Source organism: Abrus precatorius, unplaced genomic scaffold, assembly GCF_003935025.1.
Source record: "Abrus precatorius isolate BTA unplaced genomic scaffold, Abrus_2018 Scaffold9, whole genome shotgun sequence".
In the NCBI taxonomy this organism is placed as follows: Eukaryota; Viridiplantae; Streptophyta; class Magnoliopsida; order Fabales; family Fabaceae; genus Abrus; species Abrus precatorius.
Genome location: NW_020874439.1, coordinates 30,295,882 through 30,316,819, shown reverse-complemented (window position 1 = coordinate 30,316,819; position 20,938 = coordinate 30,295,882). Strand labels below are relative to the sequence as shown.

Here is a 20,938-nt window from a genome sequence, read left to right as displayed (position 1 = left end):
CAGGGGCACAAATAATAGCAGACCCGCTGAGCAGCATCTTGGGGGATCAGAGAGGGTTTTCTTTGTTAATTCAGTGCTAAAGTTAATTGACCGTGGTCAATACAGCAAGAATGAGCATCTCTCTGAAACAGTTGCTGCAGCAACTTCTGTTTTATCCTATGTAGAACCCTCATTGGTTCTGCCATTTGTGGCATCTCGGTTTCGTATGGCCCTTGAGACGGTTAGTGGTGCTGCATGAATTTTATGGTAGAATTTCAGTGGTTTATGCATTCAATGGCATGTCCAAAGTGTAGTTTTTCTTGTTGATAGAATGCCTACTGAAGGATATGATATATTCTTGTCAATCTATTAAATAGTATATTTTATTGATTAGTTTGTCTTTCTGACCAAATTCATTTTGCCTAGCCAGATGACTGCCACCCACCAGTTGAAAATTGCAGTTATGTCAGTGGCGTTTGTTGGGCGTTCGTTATTTTATACATCTGTATCAGGTTCCTCCATGAAACAAGTTGATCTTGGTGGTTGTGATGAAACATTCATTGATCTTGTGGGGGTTTCGTTATCCAATGCATTACTTGGCATGGATGCTAATGACCCTCCAAAAACCTTGGCTACCATGCAATTGATTGGTTCCATTTTTTCAAATGTGAGCTTTCAACTTTTTGATATTTTGAATAAACAGCTTCTTTCTTCTGCAGAGAAATCTTAACTGATATACCCTTTAAATGTAGTTGGCTATATTAGATGACAAAATTGATGACCTATCATTTATGCCGATGATCCGCTTTTCTGAGTGGCTGGATGAGTTCTTATGTCGTCTGTTTTCCTTACTTCTACACTTGGAACCCAGCAGTGTTATGTAAGTAATGGTGCTAAGGTCCCTGCTTGCATGTTGCTTTATTTGGAAACAATATTGTTTAACTGGATTTCATATGTTTCTTATTATGCTTTCATAATTTGATAACTGGTTTCTGGTATATTAGAAATGAAGGTCTGCACTCATCGGCAGCATCAGGAACTTTCCTCGTTGATGATGGTCCATACTATTTCTGTGTACTTGAAATTCTGCTTGGCAGGCTTTCAAAATCATTGTATAGTCAGGTATTATTTTATGACTTAAAAATACTTAATAGATTCTACAATTTCTGTCTCTGATATTGTCTTACACTTCACTGACATGTCAATAGGCTTTGAAGAAAATTTCCAAGTTTGTGAGGACAAATATTCTTCCTGGTGCTATTGCAGAGGTTGGACTGCTTTGTTGTGCATGTGTTCACTCAAACCCAGAAGAAGCAGTTAGTCAACTTGTTGAGCCAATATTAGTTTCTGTAATATCTTCTTTGAAAGGAACACCATGCACTGGATTTGGAGGAAGAGGAACTTTTGATGCTTCTGCTTCAACAAAGGTAACTTTTTTTGGTCAGTTGTGGTTACCTTTCACTGCATTGTTGCTTCTGGATTTTCTTGAAAGCTGAGACATTTTTCAGGTTAGGTCCACAATTTCTCCGGCTCTTGAGGCTGCAATTGACTATCAACTTAAGATATTATCAGTTGGCATCACATATGGAGGTCCAGCACTCCTCCAATACAAGGATCAATTTAAAGAAGCTATCTTCTTGGCTTTTGACTCACCTTCTTGGAAGGTTTTTATTCTTCACTTGCTTGATTTGTTTCTTCAAATAAGTTGATTATGTTCTCTTGCAAAATACACAAATTGGTTAGTAGTGGTCTGTGGTCTGTAGGTTCTAAATCTGTTTTTTTTTTTTTGGGTTACTTTCAATACAGGTGAATGGAGCTGCTGATCATTTTCTCCGGTCCCTTCTTGCGAGTCAGATTCATTATTATCCAATAGATCAGTACAAGTATGTATATAGAATGGTTGCATACATTTGACTATGTTTACCCTGTTTTCCCCCTCATTCTGTGGTTTTATATTTGTCTGGTAGTTCAAACATTAAAATTTTGGTTTTTTAGGTGTGTTCTTAGTCACCCTAATGCTGTTGCTCTAGAAGAATGGATTAGCACAAAAGATATTTCAACCGATGAAAGTTTGATCCCAAAATGGCACATTCCTACTGATGAAGAAGTTCATTTTGCGAATGAACTTGTAGACATTCATTTTAAGTCAGCTTTGGATGATCTGCTGAAAATATGCCAAACTAAAATCCATGCAGACCAAGGTATAACAAATAAGCATTTGTCCCAATTAGTTAGCCTGTCATCATTAGCAAGATTTTTCTTATTTTAGTTCCTTTTTGACAATGTTATAAGAATAGTATTGAATATGGATTTTTATTTCTTGAAATTATGTTAATACTGATTATTCTGATTTGTTGGAACTTGGAATTAATTTTGTCTTCAATTTTTCTGATACAATGATTTGTTGATCATGAGGACATATTTGGATGCTAGTGTTCCATGGAGGAAGTTTCTACTAGGCTAATGTAAATGTATGTTTTTTTAACTGTTACGCGTGAATGTAATTTGCCATGCAGGAGACGAGAAAGAGCACTTAAAAGTGACTCTTCTGCGCATTGAATCATCATTGCAAGGACTTTTTTCTTGTTTGCCTGATTTTGTCCCAGACTCTAGGAATGGAATGGTTGAAGATTCAAACAAATTGTTTCTAATTGCTGGGGAAACAGGTTATACCGTTGGTAGCACTGCTCTGCGAGAAAAAGCTGCTGAGATTGTACATACAGCTTGCAAGTAAGGATCACACTTAATGCTACTCTGTAGTCTGAACTCTGTACATCATTCCTTCAACTTATTTTCGTATGGCATTCATAAATCTGTTAATCTCTCTTTAATAGATATGTCCTGGAGAAAAAATCGGATGACAGCATCCTGTTGATACTCATTATTCGCATTATTGATGCTTTAGGAAACTACGGTATTGAATTCTCCATCTGAATTAGTTTTCTCATATTACTCCATATTCTGTTAGTTTATGCACTGCCTAATTTATTCAATTCCCTTTTCTCTATGCAGGAAGTTTGGAATATGATGAGTGGTCTAGTCACAGGCAGGCTTGGAAATTAGAATCTGCTGCCATAATAGAACCCCCTGTTAATTTCATTGTTTCATCTCATTCTAAAGGAAAGAAAAGGTTAACATACTTTGAGAACTCACTCATTTTTCTTGATCACGGGAACAGTATGTCAAGACCTTTTCATAAAACTCTGATGTTTGTGGTCATTCCAGACCCAGGTGGGCTCTTATCGATAAGGCATTTATGCACAATACATGGAGGTCTTCACAAGCATCCTATCATCTTTACCGTACGAGTGGGAATTTCAGTCCATCTGAGCATGTGAACATTTTGATGGATGATTTGTTGAGTCTCTCTTTGCATAGCTATGAAACGGTCCGCCTGTAAGTGAGACATCCTTGGCTAATTGAAACATAAATGTTTTATATGATTTTATTTATTTTTAGCATATTTATCTTTTCCATGTTGAATCTCAGCTAGGTAGTTTAGCTATATTCAATGAACAAACAAATAATTCAGACTTCTTTAGGAGCAAAATTGCAGAATAAAATCAATTCAATGACTTAGCCTTTATTTAGCATTTAGAAAGTTATGTCATTAATGGTTTAAGAACATGGCAAAGACTTTGAAACTGTGTACAATAAATGGACTATTGTTTATAGGGAACAGAATGGAAAAGAGAAACTGAATAGGAAAAAAAAAAAGTGATGTCTGTCACAAAAAAAAAAGTGATGTCTGTCACAGCTAAAGTTTTAATCTTCAAGATATGGTATTGGTACAGTTGCTTATGTCAAATTTCATTCCATAGTCAATAGCATGCTATAGTGGAGTAGTAGAGTGGCCCTTGGCAACTACAGAATTCAAATAGCCGAGTGGTTTTCAGTAGCAGTGTTATCAATAGCGAATTGCGGAAAATTGTGAAAAAACAAAAAACTGCAATGACATATAGTGGATAGCGATGCGGACAAATAGCGGAAGTCACGGCGGTTAAAATATAAAAAATTAAGTAGTAACGTAGTATATGAATAAATAAGCTACATAAAATTTAAAAGATGGTAAAGAAAAAGGGTGATGTAGAATTGATTCAAGTCAAAAGTTCAATTGTTCAAATTTCAAAATAAAGTACTGAAAACATTGAACAAAGACAAAACAAATTTATTCATTCAGTCATTCTCATTCCCTTGTGTTCCTATATAATCATCATTCTCATTGTTAGATAGTGAGGCATATCCTTCAACTTCTTTTAAATCTTCAAAACCATTTCCTTGTGCTGGATGACAATATTTTCATCCGAAGTCAATCCTAGCACCAACTCTTGAAGGATTTGAAGATTTTTCACTTGCCATACTACGAAAAATAAAAAAAGAGAAAATTGCAGCAGTAATTGTTGTCTACAGTACTCGCCAGAAACTTTGCAGAGACAACAATGCACGTTGGGGACTCGTCAGGGACAATATTGGTTGTCACAGATAATGGCTGGAGTAAGAGCACTGCACAAGGGGTGTGAAATAGATGACACTGTTATACTCTGTTTTTGTATTAAAAAATAGAGGTGTTGATCTGAGGGAAGAGAGAAGAGCAAGAATAAAAAATACTTACAGGAAACTTGCTAGAGGCAACAATAGTTGCTGGAGATAAGAGACGGACAAGAAGAACTAAATGGGTTGAACGAAATGGACTGGGATATTGCTTTGTTTTTTGTTCAGAAAATAGAATAGGTAAAAGAACAGACAAAACACTGTTCATCTTCAGAAGCAGGTGAGTAGTGATGGGTAAAAAAAAAAAATTTAACAGTAGTCACGTGGGGTAAGATGTGACTATTCAGACCTCTTATTAAACAAAAAAACAAAAACAAAACCTTCTTTAAAATTGTTAATCCGCTGTTTCCGCTTTCCGCTACATGAATAGCTTCTGCGGTTTTGGAAATGGCGAAACCGCAAAGCAATAGCTTTTTTCATAGCGGCAAGTCCAAATTCCGCTCCTCAAAAACGTTATAATGGGGCAATAACCGCTATTTGATACCACTGTTCAGTAGTGGCTGATGCAGCCACAATTGTGGCCAAAATGGTGCTTAATGGGCTTCAAAAACTCTGTTGTCCCTGAATCTATGTCATTTAGGGGTTCTTTTGGGGGTAAAATTGCATTCCCCTTTTTCCAGTGCCTTTTTTGCTTGAAAAACATTGTTTTAAAACCCTTTGTGGTCATTCACAGAAAAAGTTACCTCTGTTTTGTGTTCTGTTGTCTAACCTAGTGACCCACTGCTTGCTGGCATCTCTTTCTTGCCAGCCCCCCAATGTGTCCAGTCACAGACCCACTGCACATCAGTCTCAGTTCTTTGTTTGTGCATTAGAGTTCAGTCTCTCTTTACATGCCACTATTTGCAGTTCTGTTTTATTTTTCTTCCTTCATACTTCAGAGTTCACATTCATCTAATTTTTTTAATCTAATATGTTCTTTTTTTCCCGTATTAATTTCACCTTCATATTTCAATTTTTTTACTTCATTCCTTGTGTTCTTATTGCTCCTAGATCGATGGTGACTGTGTCTAAAGTGTAAACCGTGATTTATTATTTACCATGGATTTCTTTAATTTTGGGACTATTTTTATGTGTTGTAAAAATCATTGAGTTTGCATTATAATATTGAAAATAGCGGCCATCATGTGTAAATTCAGGTGTCACATGTAATAGAAGTTCATATGCTCTTATTTCTTTAAATTAGTTTACAAATGTTCATCTCGATTCTCTTTCCTTTCGGATGTTAGCTGGAAGATTTGATATCTTATCCAATAATCTAATATGCTGTACTTAATAGTGCTGCAGTGCTTTTCATACCTGATTGATTTTTTATATGACTCAGGCTTGCAGGGAAAGCTCTAGTGAAGCTGATTAAGAGATGGCCATCTATGATTTCAAAATGTGTTATCACTCTTACTAGTAACTTGCAGGACTCACGTGCCGAGGAATATGCAGTATTGGGTTCTTGTTCAGTCCTTGCCTCACAAACAGTTCTCAAGCATTTGACAACGGTGATTGTTGAGGATCATGTTCTTATAATTGTCTTTCTGGATGGTTATACTTTTTTGTCTCACATTATTTTCTTTGATTCTAGGATCCAAAATCATTCTCTTCATTTATCTTGGCAGTACTTTCAAGGTAATTACATTTTCTCTGTATTAGATGAAAATTTTTGCATTATGTGTAACATTGGAGAATAATACTTTCCTGATTTCTTCTTGAAGTTCTCATCATGAATCCTTGAAAGCTCAGAAAGCAATTAATGAGGTAAGCATATGCCACATCACATTATTACACTTTTATTATATGCTTTATACTGTTTAACTTTCCTTTACTTTCAACAGCTTTTTGTAAAGTACAACATTCAATTTTCTGGAGTATCTAGAAGCTTTTTCAGGATATCAGACAAAGACAGTGGACTAGGTTTTTCAGATTTGGTCTCTCAGATTGGTTCTATGAGTTTTGATTCCACTGGCTTGCATTGGAGGTAAATGGCATTTCATTTGGTTTGAAAGTTGTTTGACACTCATGATGGTTGCTCAAGCATATTTGGATTCTGTCTCTTTGCTACTTCTTTTTGCTTGTTTATTTGTTTTAGTTTACATGCTTCCTCACAATTTGTTTACTAATTTAAACTTTCTGTCTGATGATTCTTGCACATATAAAACATGATTTAATAGTTTCTGTTTTTCAGGTATAATTTGATGGCTAACAGGGTGCTGCTTCTGCTGGCTTTGGCATCTCGGAACCATCCAAATTCATCATCTAAAATCCTGAGTGAAACTGCTGGTTTGTATAGCTTGTTTGCTTTTAGACCTGTCTCTTTCTGTTTTTAGCCATTTGCATATTTAAATTAAATTCAGTGTTACTGCACTTATTCTATACAATGTCTTTATGTTATTCGTGCTGTTGCTTATTTAGGACACTTTCTGAAGAATTTGAAAAGCCAACTTCCTCAGACAAGGATACTTGCAATTTCAGCTCTGAATACACTGTTAAAGGAATCACCATATAAATTGTCTCATGGTGAGAAATCTGCTGTAATTGAGGATTTGCAAGGTCATGTCAAGTCATCCCTTGAAGGAACTTTGACTCAAACTTTTCAGGAAGAGGGTTTCTTCAATGACACACTGACTAGTCTTTCTCATGTTCATATAATAACTGATACTGAAACTGCTTCAAGAGGAAATCAAGGAGATTCCAGTTTCCAAAGCTTAGCAGACAAATCCATTACTCGTTTTTATTTTGAATTTTCAGCTTCATGGCCACGTACGCCAAGTTGGATCTCCTTTTTAGGAAGTGATACATTCTACTCTAGTTTTGCACGTATTTTCAAGCGGCTAGCACAAGAATGTGGCATGCCTGTAGTATTAGCACTTAAAGGTGCAGTAGATGAGTTTACAATTGCTAAGGAGAGGTCTAAACAATGTGTTGCTGCTGAAGCATTGGCGGGTGTGTTACATTCTGACATTGATGGCATATCAGGAGCATGGGAAAGTTGGCTGATGCCCCAGCTGAAGAATATTATTTTAGCTCAGTCTGTTGAATCAGTATCAGAGTGGGCATCTTGCATACGATATGCAGTTACTGGTAAAGGAAAGTATGGAACAAGAGTTCCTCTTTTGAGACAGAAAATTCTTGATTCTTTGATGATGCCTTTACCTCCAACAGTTGCTACCACTGTAACAGCAAAGCGATATGCTTTTCTGGCTGCTGCACTTATAGAAATTTCCCCACAAAAAATGCCCGTAGCTGAAATCCAGCTTCACAATACACTTCTGAAGGAAGTTCTTGGTAATATGTGCCACTCGTCAGCCCAAGTAAGCATTTGGTCTGATCCCGTATGTTTAATCAGTCTTGTATTTGAATTTTCCCTCCCTATGTTCCTTTATAGTTATTTTAACCCTACCTATTGCCAGCCAATTTGAGTGACAGGTAATAGCACCACAAAACCGAGTTGGATGTAGTTCAAATCCCTAATGACATCTTGTAGTTTTATTTAGTATTTACAGCATCAGTTTTTAACATTTATTATTTTTGGAAATTTAGACTTTTACTGCTGTTACTGCATTGTCAATGGCCTAGTTTGATTATCATTTATGTTATTCTATCTTACTTTTTCCTAGATTCATTATATCAATTTATATACTTTAATGAAGCACATGATCTTGGTTATCCTTGCAATTTTTTTGGTTCAGCGGATTGAATGTATGGTTTTAATGACCATTTCTTTGCTTCCTTTGACTTCTAATTTTGTTTTCTCACTTCTTATTATGTTGTTAGTTAAGGAGCATATATTGTCACTCCTATTTAAGAAATTTTTATGCATAATTAATGTGGTTATAAGAGAGAAAAAATGGTATTTTGAACAATAACCACTTAAATAGGTGTGGCAATACACTTAAAAGTGGCAATATACACACCTCATTAGTTGATGGATTACATTCTTAAGCTGGATCTCTTCCTAGCATTTGTTTGAGGAAAGGGATGGAGGACAGTTGATATTTTGCAGGCTTATTTTATTACATTGATTTGGTGGATTACATTCTTAAGAGTTTAATTCTTGTACATAAAACTGTGCTCTGCTTTATCTCTTTATATGTATATATAGGGTTGGTGTAAATTATGAGAAGTAATACATATATTATTTTGAATTTTAAGTCTTTATATATTAGGCTGCCTAATGTGAGGCCTTTCAGACCAAAAAAAAGGAAAAGAAAAAAGTTCACAAGAAAGAAGGGGAAATCTTAGCAAGAAATTTTATCAAAATAATCAAGCAATTTATTAACTAGTGCTTGGTCAGGTTGTATGTGTACTGCTACATATATATATGATCTCTATTTTTTCGCATGTTTTAATTTGGAGAATGTTTAAATTGGAGATAATGCTGATGCCGTAGTGGTTTAAATAAGTGGTAGACTCTAAAGCTGGTATCTTTTTTATTGGTTAAGTAATATGAATATACATGAGGTTACAAGTTCTATTATTTGTTAGTGATTTTGTCCTCGTTTCATTTTGTCAATGCAACAGGTGAGGGAGTCTCTAGGAGTTACCCTTTCTGTTTTGTGCTCAAACATTCGGCTATATCATTCAAGTCATCATGATAATGCATGTGATGAGAGAAATGGCAATGTTGATGGTATGATGAAAGATGAAAGCTGGGTTCAGTTTCTTACGGAGCGAGCAGCTGAAGCAGTTGTGAACATTCAGATTGCTACCCAATCAGATAAAGTGGTGAATCCCGTAGATACAAGTTCTCAAAACGGGCATGTAGATGGTGATTCACAAGATGACATGAAATGGATGGAAACGGTACTAATGAAAGCATAGAACTTAATAGGTTTTGCATTCACATACCAAATTATTTGCTAATTGTTTACTATTCCAAACATATGTAGCTACTCTACTTCATCATCTCATCATTGAAGTCTGGAAGATCATCTTATCTAATCGATGTGATTGTGGTGCTTCTATATCCTGTGATCTCCTTGCAGGTTTGGGCTATCCAACTATATAATAATTTGAATTTTTTACTTCTTGTTTGACTGTATTAATGTTATCTGATATGATTTTTTATGTGATTTTCGTTGATGTATGTTTCATTTTGATAATTTCTTTGGTTTGTTGTGCATGCTTTTAATTGTCTTGATTCTATTGGCTTTTGTCCAACCTGAGTTTCATGAAAACACAACTAATTTTGAGAGTCATATCATCTTCCAGGAGTTGAGTATAGGATGATATATGTTTAGTTGGTCTTCTATCAACCTTAGCTTTCTTCCAAGGTTGTGGTTCCACCGAAGTTGTAAAAACAGTAATATGGCTGCCAAATAGCTTATAATTAAATCTAGAATATAAGCCCTTGAAATCTCTGAATCTCTTAATATTGTGAGGCTATTGAAGTTGAAGAGTACTTTGTTGGTGTGCTTGCATTAATTATTGATATTGATAGGTATTAGGTGGTTTTCTTGCAATGGATAAGTATTTTAACTTACTTCAATTGAGATGTAAATTTTGTGGTTACACAAACGGAGGTGTCAATTTGTGATTGCTTATTAATGCAAGACTTAGTGAAGGCTATAATGATTCTTTTCACATTCTTATACATTTAGAGGAGCTCTACCAGAAAGAAAGGAAAAAAAAAAAAAAACTAGCCTTGTCTGTTAGATTTGATTCTTAAATCATCAAGTAGGGAGGGTATCAGTTATCAGTTATCACAATTCTGAATTATTTTATATGCTTTTGAAGGAAACATCAAATAAGGATTTGTCAACATTAGCCAAGGTAGCATTTGAATTACTAAAATGGATGATTGTTTGGGAGCCTCACCTTCAAAAAGCTGTATCTGTCATTCTTTCTGCTGCCAATGATTCCAACTGGCGAACTAGATCTGCTACATTGACATATCTGCGTACATTCATGTACAGGTATGATGATCTTGTGACAGGTTTGCTTTGGTGTACCGTACCATAAATGTTTGCATGCTTAGTAATTATAGCATCTAGCTTCATGTGGTAATTATTTTTAGCAAAGTCAGTGTATTTTCATCCATGTTTTAAAATGTCAGTAATTTGTATTTACAGATAATTTTTTCACCGATAATCATTTTCTCATTTATTAGAGGTTTTCTGTTACAGCTTGTAGCTCAAAAATTTTACATTTTTGTCTGTTACGAAGCAGCTGTAAATTAAGTTTTGTTCCTTCTTTAACAGGCACACGTTCATTCTCTCGAGTTCTAAGAAACAAGAAATTTGGAGAACTGTTGAGAAGTTACTAGTAGACAACCAAGTTGAGGTAAGCTCTTTCTTCTAAGTTATTTGAATATAAATAAAAAATATTCTTGGGTTAGGATGAAATGCTTGTACTTAACAAACACAGTAACCTTGTCAAAAAGTTTCACCTTAGAGGACTCTACTTGTCTAGTAGCATGGCACCTCTTTCCTGTTTAAGAACTGGGTTGTGGACTGGACTAAGATCATATACTTAATGGGAGCTTGTGTCATGTAGCTGTAGAAAAAAACATGTCATACTTTAAAATATTTGCCTGTATCTATATATGGCTGTTGTTCCTCGTGCAGATATGAACATATATTTTAGGGAAACCACATTCTGAAATATGCCATGTTTTTTTGCGCTTGCATCCATTATTGACGGTTTCGATTTACATTTAGTCTCATATGACTATTTTATTTTAAATAATCTCATTACAGAACACTTAATCTTTGCTTTAGGTAAGAGAACATGCTGCAGCAGTTTTAGCAGGCTTAATGAAGGGTGGAGATGAAGATTTAGCTAAAGATTTCCGTGATAGAGCTTATGTGGAGGCAAACGTTGTACAAAAGAGAAGAAAGATGAGGTTATTCTTTTCCTCATGTTTCTTGGAGGTTTAGTTGTTACTTTTGCACAGAAGTGGGCCTCAAAAAAAGCCAAAATGCTGGCTCATTTTTTTGAATTAAATAACATTATTCGGGATGGCACGCCATATCCATTCCCACAGGCTATAGGCTCCTGTGGGAACCCCAAAATTATATAGCAAAATATATAAAATTTTAGTTTATAGTATGTAAGTCTGAATCAAAATGAAGTTCAACTTAAATATAAATAACTAAGCCAAGCCAAGTTTAACACATATAATTAAAGGACTGGGATGCGGCCACCTTTCAACTATGGTTATTGAGTAAATTCTCATTTTTATTAGCTACAACATGCCAAGTTTGATGAAGGGTGGAAATTTTCTAATGCAGAAATGCAAGTTCTGGCTCATCTGTAGCATCTGTTCATGGTGCTGTACTAGCTTTGGCAGCTTCAGTTTTATCAGCCCCATATGACATGCCCAGGTTTGTTTAGCAGTAATATCCATGCTATGCAATATGATTATGAACTGATAATTTGGTATGCATGTAATGACTCAGTAAAATGAACACATGAGATGTTGCAAAATGTTATACGTTGGGTCATTCCATTTAGTTGATTTAATTAAAGACATTAAATTTATCTTTGGTTGACATATTGTGAAATTCCTACCTGATTCAATATTGGTACTGCCATCTTCAATTTTTGAATCACTTGGAAATGTGAGTTCATCTCTCAGTATAGAAGAAGAAATATGAAATGTCAGAAGTATGAGATGTACCTATCTCAGTAGAGTATAAATGATTTAAGTGGTATTGCTATGACTATAATCTAATTACACAAACATAGTTTTTCCAATTTGATGGTAATTGAATTTGACTGAAGTTCAGTGATGCAGAGAGAAATCCAAAATATTTTCCTGAAATCACAGGCACAATTTTTAGTCTAGCTGAACTCTTGAAAGAACTATAAGCTTCGGTGTCTTATACTCTATACCAGATTTACAAGGATGCACGATATTGTTTTTATTTTTCAGACACTTGAAGGGATTGATTATGCATCAATTGATTCCTTTTCCACTGTATTTTTCTCTTATCCTTATCTGACAGCATTATCTATCTTTTAGTTGGTTGCCTGAGCATGTTACTCTACTAGCTCGATTCAGTGGAGAGCCATCCCCTGTGAAATCTACCGTTACAAAAGCAGTTGCAGAGTTCCGGCGTACCCATGCTGATACATGGAATGTTCAAAAAGAGTTGTTTACAGAAGAGCAACTTGAGGTAGCTCTCTAAAAATCCAAACATATTATGCCCTGTAATTTAGAAATTTTGGTTATTACTTCTGTTTTCCTTTCTTTATATTTTTCCCCTAATTAAACTCTCATATTCACAGATTCTGGCAGATACATCCTCTTCATCGTCATATTTTGCTTGATCAAATATTCCAAAGACATTGTTGGGCGAGAGTACTGAAAATATTGGTTAGGGAAAGTATGCTTTTCATTTTTGGTGTATTGACTGTATTCATAATTTGTAAAAATAGCTCTTATTTACATTTTGTACCATTGATAATCTTCATAAGAAGTTTATTCCTTAATCCAGTTTCAGAAGTTGAGCTTAGCTTTCCTCTCTTCTGTAATTTTTTTATACAATGGGGTTAATTAAATCATCTGCTGGTAAATCCCACACGACACAGTCTGTATTGAATATATTGGATAGATTTCTAATTTCCTTTGTAGCCTCGGAATCACCATTTTCCTCTGCAACCTTTTCATGTAACTGGCTTTGCTGATCCATGGTGGCTGTGCATGTGCTTCCAGTACATACACTTTGGCTCCATGGAGATGCATCCCCTTTGTTGCCAAATGATGCTGGAGAGAATTGAAACACAGGCATTGTAGGGAAAACACTGTATGGCATTGCAAAACTTGCAGATGTAGCTGCAGTGGAGTCCCAAGGTTTATTTGAGGGTATCATTTCAGGTTCTTGTTGTATGGCCTTTGATATGTCAAACTTAATCTTCTCAGCAGTTTCATCCTTTTCTGGCTTGTAGTTAATGTAATCGGTGATGTTATTCCCCAATGCTGCAGAGGAGTGTTGGCCCTGGAAGTTAATTGGCTTCTTAGTAAGAAGGTGGAGAACCTCATCTTTGAAGCAGCCAAGAGCCGCTTCAGCTAGGTGAGCTGCCTGTGGGGGTGCCAATGTTGTGGCAATTTCAGCCATTAGATGGGAGAATGGCTTGTGTGTAACAGGGTCTATACCCATACCTGACAGTTTCTTTTTCAGCTTGGTGTTCCAGTGGTTTTTGACATCATTGTCAGTGCGTCCTGGCAGCTGAGCTGCTATCAGTGACCATCTGAACATCCATTTAAGAGAACATTAAGATAAAAGACCAAAAGAAAAAGGGAATAATATAATAAAGACTCACCTACGCTACAAACAACAATAATTTCAATGTATGGCTAATACTCAATATACCTGTTACCGAAAACTGAATGAAGCTTCACAATGGTTTGCTCTTCTGAATCAGAGAATTGGCCATGTTTGAGATCAGGACGAAGGTAATTAGTCCACCTTAGTCTGCAGCTCTTTCCACATCTCTGGAGGCCTATTTGGTAAGCAAAATCGACTATAAATGCTTGTCTTTTATTGACATTGATATGAATGATATCAATATAGACATAAGGAAGTGGAGGACTAACCAGCATTCTTGGGAATGAGACGCCAGTTGCGAGTGCCATGTTGAGCAATGTAGGAAGAGAGCTTGTTATCTTCCTCGGGTGTCCACTGTCCTTTTTTCACGTTGTCCTTCTCACAGCATGGAATCCGCCCCATTCTTTGTATTCTTTATATTTTCAATATGTTAATTCTTCTATCCGAAAGAAATTCCAATTTTGAGGCCAGTGAGGACTATAATAATGGAGGGAACTACTGAGTATAAGAATTGTCTCCTCTTTTTCACAACTTGTGAGTTCTACTCTACCAGTCTTTCAATTCTTTGAGGCAAAAAGGGAAGACGTGGAATATTTCTTTGGATTGGTTTTTGTATTTTTTTTACTTTTCTCTGTTTTTCTGGTAGTAGCTTGCTATTCTTAATATATAAGGGGTGCCAATTGGAATTGCATGGGGTACATGGTGAAGGCCAAAAGGCATCAAAGGCGCATGATTTTATTAAAGAATTCAACGCAATTGAGCGTGTGAGAGAGGCAGGTAGCTCACCCACAAGATGCTTGGTCAACATCTCTCTTTCTCTTTCTCTCTCTTTGTTGACTGTTTTGCTCATAGGTTGTGTGCTTAATGCATATGTTGGGTAGGTTTCTGCTTTGATCACACAAAACTTCCTCACCTTGCATCAGAGGAAGGGTGGCAGGGTTAGATTCTATCTATAACGTTACCGATGTCAAGGTCCACGTGCGGGGTTTCAGTCTTTGAGCAAATTCTTTACGTATGGATTTCACTTGTTACTATGAGAAGCTATAGCAATAGGGAACCTAGGAAGAGAGAACTGAGGCGGAACACATCAGTACCAGATCCATCTAATTTAACAGCGATTTTTTTTTTTTGTTTTTTCAAATTTGTCTCTTATTTTTTTATTATTTTTGTCCTTGTTGCTGATATTTTTCTATTAAGAGACAGTCAAATAGTTTTTGGTGGGATCTTGTTAGTGAAAGAAGCTAAAAACAATAATTTGCTAAAATATAAAAATTAAAACAATTTTTTTTTGAGAAGGAATAAAATAAAAAATTACTAAAATATAGAGATTAAGAATATATCCAAGTTTTTTTTTTATATATATATATATATAGAATTATATCTTTGGAAAGTGTTATCATGTGTCATTTCCATGTACAATTCTTAGATTCAACCTTTTTAGAAAAATTATTAGTAGTAATTTTAATTGAATCTGTCAATTTAAATTTTAAAATAAAATAAATGAGTTTTTTGTATATATATTTTTATATATGTTAAACATTTTTCTTTTAATGTCTTAGTTTTAATTTTTGTTATTGATATTTGTTAGAGAGCTTGATATATTATTAAAGATATTATTTGTATAATTTTTTTAATATAAATTATACCTTATTTCAAAATCGTTATTTCTACAATTGTTTCATATTTTTAAAATTTTGGCAAGATGACAAGGAAGTGGAATTTATAATCTTCTGTTACAAATTATTGGTTCGATTTAATTTTTTTTTTCCTTTTCTTTTTAAAGAGTTAAATTTATGTCTTATTATACATTACTTGGTGTCATACACTAGCGCAATATGTGATTAATTTATCTACTCTCTTAAAATTTTTAGTTTATTACTTGCAAATACAATCACTTAGCTTTTCTGTTAATTTAGAAAATTACAAGAGGGACCACTTTGAGTGGTAGTTCATTCTCCTATTTTGTTTGTTGTAAGAATAATTGAAAACATAAGAACATTGTAGGTAGTTAAAATAACGTTAAGATTCGCCAAATCATATAAAATTCCTTTCTTACTGAACTTAAGAATCCTAATATGTTTGATTTTCCTTCTATTCTGTTTTTAAAAATAAAATGTAGTATAAATTTATACTACAATTTATTTTTAAAAACAGAAAACTGCTTTTAAAAGGAAAATCAAACATGCTCCTGGTCTCTAACATTCTACTCATAGAATTAATGATCCTGTTTTGTAGTTTCCTCTCCCATTAGTTTAGCTAACATCTTGTGTCAATGAAACTTCTAAAACGAGGGGGGAACTCAAAAATTGAAACACTGAAAGTAGAATGAAGTTCATTTATTCTGGAGTACAATGAAGGTGTGGTTAAACGATCAATAACCGGGCCTTCTCAACTTTGTTCTTCCATGACCAAGACTACAATTTGTGTCTCAACAAAGTATTACAGATGAAACTAGCTAGCTTCTCAAGTTTATTTCAAGAAACAAATGCAATTTTAAGCTTTTGCAAACTCAATCACGCATCTTTAGTGCCTACACCTTAACAGGAAAAACAGCTAAACCTTGAATTCATCAATGTTCCATGCTTAATTCTTAATGCTTGCTATCAAAATGAGAGGGTCACTAATAGGCCACTATCCTATGTTTAATACTGGCTTTCAAAGAAAGTGCAAAAAATAAAAATAAAAAGGCAACCGTAATCTAATTCCGCAATTACAACCATAATCTCAATTTAGTTTTGCAGTAACTATTCCTTCAATGGATCCAACAAGAGTGAACAATCCCACCACAAAGCCTACAACGCTAAATGTCCTAAGCATCACCCACTTACCAGTCCATGCTTCAATATTGGCTTGACTCAAGTACATTTCCACGGGAAAATATATGGTTAAGGGATAATAGATTATGCCAGCCAAAACTCCCAATATCTGATTGAAATAGGGAAAGACCATTGCAATCACAGTTGTTGACACAACATATGCAGTTCTAAAAGAGAGCCTGAGAAGATTCAGTGGAATAGCTGGCAGTAATGGGAGTTTCAAGGAGTATGTGTGATTCACAAATTCACTGTCTGGGAACCTGAAACGAAGCCAATTCTCAACATTGGCAAAAAGTGGCTGGCTATACACCTGCATCACAACAAGATAGATGACATGACACATTACTTTGCTAGACAAGTTATAGAAGAGGCACAAAATGGAAGCGCCATAATAAAATTTGAGGAAGATATTGTTAAAATTAAGAATTGGTTAACTTCAGTTCTTAAGGCTAAGTTTAAGCATCTAAAACTAGTTAGCTTTTATTAAAAAAAAACAGTCAGTACACTGGAGTTATACAAGTGCACTAAATCCTTTCCTTTTTAATAGAAACCTACTACTTTTAGATGGTTAAATTAATCTTAAGGTCTGGGGTTAACAAAATTGTTGATATTATATGTACCTGATATGCACCAACAAGGTGAATCACTATACAGGCATTGGCAAAGTCTACAAGCCATGGTTGCTTAAAGGATGTAAACCCTGTTAAAAGGTTTCCTGGTGTATCATTACCAAAGGCTGCATATCCAAAACACCCACAACAAAGGTAGAAAAATGTTGTGACAATGACTGATATTGTTGAGGCCCTTCTCATGGTTTGGTTTTCTGGTGGAGGGGACTTCAATGTATCCTTCAAGAATTGCAGCAAGTTATGTTAGCCTTCATAATTGTTCAAAGCTTTTCCTCAAGGATGTGGTAAAGTTACATTCTGCATACTTGAGATCACTGGATACACATACCTGTATTTCTATAAGAATTACTGAGAATGGGTAGGAGAATGCGATGTCACCAAGTGCTTGAGCAACCAGCCATAATTTTTCAGTTCCACTTGACGTAGGGATTCCCTCAATGCTACCATCAGCATGCCCATTTTCTGAGCAAATGATTACAATAAAATAATATACATGTATTTGGTCAAAATATATAGTGTGACATCATCATATACTATCAAACAAGAGTCCATACACATATCAATCATTCTATGCCTGAGGAAACACCCCAATAATCTGATCTTGAAGGGCATACCTACAACTTTGTCAATGGAAAGTCCCATTCCTATGAAAGCATAAGCAAAAGACATAACTGCTGCAAGAATCGACAGCCATTGAATGTTATGAAAGTTTGGTATCTGTGAGAGAACAACTTGGACAGCCCCAAAAATAAGCATGAAATATGAATCCTCAAATTCACATGCTGTTGCATTTCCTTTACTATGGTAACAGTTTGATTTTTGGATTGCTCTGCAGCCACAAACACACATAACAGTACAAATAAATGAAATCATTATTTAGCAACATTGGTACAGTGAGAAATATTGTTCATAACAAGTAGCATCCCATGGATAAATGCAGGGAAAGTAGAGCAAAGAAAAGGAAATAGCAAAACAAGAGAGAAAATAAAGTGCTAAGTTGCTGAACAAACCTTAAGCTGATAGATGCGGTAATGATATAAGCAATTCCAAAACCATATAAGCTAATGTTCACAAAAACACCACAGAAGCGACTGTTACCTGCTCCTGTAACCACCCAATTAAGATCATGTAAAAACACTCTTGCATATAGAAACATATTTAGATTCCATTCTAAATGTGCTAGCATATTTGATCAAAATTTATATACAAACTAGCTAGATGAAACATTTAACACTTGATAAACTTACACTAACATATGTTAAGCTTAATGCTATGAAAGTAAAGCAGCCAAAAGAAGAAAGTTCACTGATATAACCTACCAAAGCTCCATTATCAATATCACCATGGCTCATCCACCATTGCTTTCATAATAATCGTTTCATCATGATGTCTTTCATCAGACCACTCGTTAATCATAACCACCATGTTAACACTATCTAGTAAAAGTGATGACATTTCTCAGTATTAAATTAGCAAAGTTGTATAATTCTCATAGTTGTTCTTTAACTTAGCATCGGAATATTTTAATATTTATAAAGTGTTATTCAATGGAGCAATATTGAGAAAAGTTACACTTGGGAGTAACTTGGTCCCTGCCCAAGAAAAAAATGGAAGCGGATTAAGTTATTTCAATAGTAATTGTTATCAATGTTGTCTACTTAATAACTTTTTATGAACATTAAATTTCATCAATTTAACAGTTGAATTAAAAGATCTTATTGAGTATATTAACTATATAAAAATTTATGCAAATAAAAAATTGATGAACACTTCATCAAGCAACTTTATTTTAATGTATAATATAATTAACATGCTAATATTACATTATTCAATAATTAAATTGATAAAATTTAATATTTATAAAAATTAGTAAATAGAGTAACATCAATAAAAATTCTTCTTAGAATAACTTATTCAAAGAGTAAAAAAAATAAATATGATTTAGTATAACCCCTAGAAAGTCGCAATACCCTTGTAACGTGGACTTCGTGCCTATCCGTTGTTCATGTATTATTAATTATTGAACAAATACGTCAAATTTCTGGTTTCATATACGTCATGCACCAAATAAATTCTTAGATGAAGCATTACGGTATAAAATATAAAAGAGACAAAGAACTAAATAAAACTTCACAATATATTTTATCAACAAAACGAATATAAATTTCAAGATCAATAATTTTAAGACAAAAAAATTGTGAAGAGAATTCTTCAGAAATCACAAATTAACGATACTGAATACACAAATAAATCAGGCCATCCAATTAGTGAATTATTAATACGTATTAACCAACAACAGTCACTGATCAATCATTCCAAGTTCATTAGAATCAATTTTTCCAAGTTCTGTATGGATTATGGACAAAGAGAGTGATGAAAATGTAATGAGCAAGATCCATGTGGAAGCATTTAAGAGGGTCCATTGTGATTACCACACAACAGAAGGCGATTTTATAGTTGCCGTGACACAACCAAACTAGTTGGTTAGATATGGGACACCTCACACATATTCCAATTCAAAGTGGCCCTCACTCACATTTCTATTTCTATAAGTCAAAGCTACATTTTCGCTTTACATTTTTATTATCATAAAGTAATAACAAAAGAAACCTTCATCCATTATTTACTCCACTTTATCTTATCAGATCAACGACCACTTGAATAGATCAAAACGGGTAATATGCACATTGAAATATAATTAATAAACGAAATAAACATTATCAAAGAACATTTACTAAAAAGATAACATGAACAAGGAATCATGTTTGGATTTACTTTCAAACTATCTAAGATCTGCATTTATTCTAACAATTGTAACTTTTAGACTTACATTTTTTAACGTTTTTTCAAATACACATTGATTAATTACAAGGGGTGAGGTTGATGTATATTGAAATTGAAATGAAAAATAGAATCTTACCCTTATGCAAATTAACAGCATCAAGGTAGGAGGAGCTTCTTTGGGGGCCATATTCAGGGTCAGGTGCACGATATGTGTTGCTAAGAAGAAAAGCAGAAAGAAGAGTGATGGAAGCAAAGAGAAGAATAGTGAGAGGGCCTCCAATCCATCCAAGCTGTGCAATGCTCCATGCCAAAGACAACACTCCTGACCCTATCACTCCTGTCACTATGTGTGCTACTGCAGTCCATACTGTGCCTGTTTTATCATTCACATTCCAACAACACCCACATAATCATTCCTCAATTCCACCCAAAAAATTTTCTACATAACAGATCAAATATATTTCATAATTTTTAATACATTCCGATTTTTAATAAAAAAATTATTTCTTAATTTCTTAACATGATCAAGATATTAGGAATAATAATGCAGATGAAACAGAACTACGATTCATATTTTCTATCTGTTCTCTCTTTCTTGCAAGGAAAAGATTCACTGAAAAAGAAAATGAAAATTTAAGATGAGAAAAACACAAACCAGTTCTTTTGACCCCAAAATCTGCATATTGGGCCTCCAATAAAGGGGTGCTGTCAGTTGTGGAACCTTCTTGTTTCATGGTTTACGATCAGATTACCAAAATTCAAACGCTGGTTGAAACTGATTCCCTGCTTCTACCTCTCACCTCTCACTCACCTCATTTAGAAGAACTCAGATTCTTTCACTGAAGAACCGTTCAGATTTTGATTTTCCTTCAATTGGCTTGCGTTTGTGTAAGATCAGCCCCGTTAATACAAAATACAA

The 20,938-nt window shown here is 34.5% G+C and overlaps 3 protein-coding genes across 3 annotated transcripts in view; 1 reads left to right on the top strand and 2 right to left on the bottom strand.

Moving 5' to 3' along the window:
* The window catches only part of LOC113849510 (proteasome activator subunit 4), a 41,240-nt gene extending 27,259 nt beyond the window's left edge, over positions 1 to 13,981 (top strand). Inside the window, exons 11-36 of the mRNA XM_027479461.1 lie at positions 4 to 220; positions 410 to 646; positions 732 to 859; positions 984 to 1,101; positions 1,188 to 1,406; positions 1,488 to 1,643; positions 1,786 to 1,862; positions 1,975 to 2,180; positions 2,496 to 2,709; positions 2,814 to 2,893; positions 2,992 to 3,109; positions 3,205 to 3,375; positions 5,852 to 6,020; positions 6,104 to 6,147; positions 6,234 to 6,276; positions 6,354 to 6,496; positions 6,704 to 6,798; positions 6,931 to 7,829; positions 9,040 to 9,321; positions 9,408 to 9,503; positions 10,255 to 10,433; positions 10,719 to 10,800; positions 11,238 to 11,362; positions 11,751 to 11,843; positions 12,485 to 12,638; positions 12,751 to 13,981. Coding sequence (XP_027335262.1) covers positions 4 to 220; positions 410 to 646; positions 732 to 859; positions 984 to 1,101; positions 1,188 to 1,406; positions 1,488 to 1,643; positions 1,786 to 1,862; positions 1,975 to 2,180; positions 2,496 to 2,709; positions 2,814 to 2,893; positions 2,992 to 3,109; positions 3,205 to 3,375; positions 5,852 to 6,020; positions 6,104 to 6,147; positions 6,234 to 6,276; positions 6,354 to 6,496; positions 6,704 to 6,798; positions 6,931 to 7,829; positions 9,040 to 9,321; positions 9,408 to 9,503; positions 10,255 to 10,433; positions 10,719 to 10,800; positions 11,238 to 11,362; positions 11,751 to 11,843; positions 12,485 to 12,638; positions 12,751 to 12,792 — 4,387 coding nt within the window. The 3' untranslated portion in view covers positions 12,793 to 13,981. The remainder of the gene's footprint in view (positions 1 to 3; positions 221 to 409; positions 647 to 731; positions 860 to 983; positions 1,102 to 1,187; positions 1,407 to 1,487; positions 1,644 to 1,785; positions 1,863 to 1,974; positions 2,181 to 2,495; positions 2,710 to 2,813; positions 2,894 to 2,991; positions 3,110 to 3,204; positions 3,376 to 5,851; positions 6,021 to 6,103; positions 6,148 to 6,233; positions 6,277 to 6,353; positions 6,497 to 6,703; positions 6,799 to 6,930; positions 7,830 to 9,039; positions 9,322 to 9,407; positions 9,504 to 10,254; positions 10,434 to 10,718; positions 10,801 to 11,237; positions 11,363 to 11,750; positions 11,844 to 12,484; positions 12,639 to 12,750) is intronic.
* Positions 12,977 to 14,483, bottom strand: LOC113851186 (transcription factor MYB80). The gene is made up of 3 exons (XM_027481661.1): positions 14,060 to 14,483; positions 13,836 to 13,965; positions 12,977 to 13,713 (listed from the first exon to the last, which is right to left on the bottom strand). The coding sequence occupies exons 1-3, from the start codon at positions 14,190 to 14,192 to the stop codon at positions 13,002 to 13,004; spliced, it is 975 nt and encodes a 324-aa protein (XP_027337462.1). The 5' UTR covers positions 14,193 to 14,483; the 3' UTR covers positions 12,977 to 13,001.
* Positions 14,484 to 15,800: 1,317 nt separating this feature from the next.
* LOC113849923 (probable amino acid permease 7) lies at positions 15,801 to 20,938 on the bottom strand. The gene is made up of 7 exons (XM_027480174.1): positions 20,675 to 20,938; positions 20,156 to 20,392; positions 18,246 to 18,339; positions 17,850 to 18,064; positions 17,564 to 17,697; positions 17,227 to 17,454; positions 15,801 to 16,916 (listed from the first exon to the last, which is right to left on the bottom strand). The coding sequence occupies exons 1-7, from the start codon at positions 20,751 to 20,753 to the stop codon at positions 16,515 to 16,517; spliced, it is 1,389 nt and encodes a 462-aa protein (XP_027335975.1). The 5' UTR covers positions 20,754 to 20,938; the 3' UTR covers positions 15,801 to 16,514.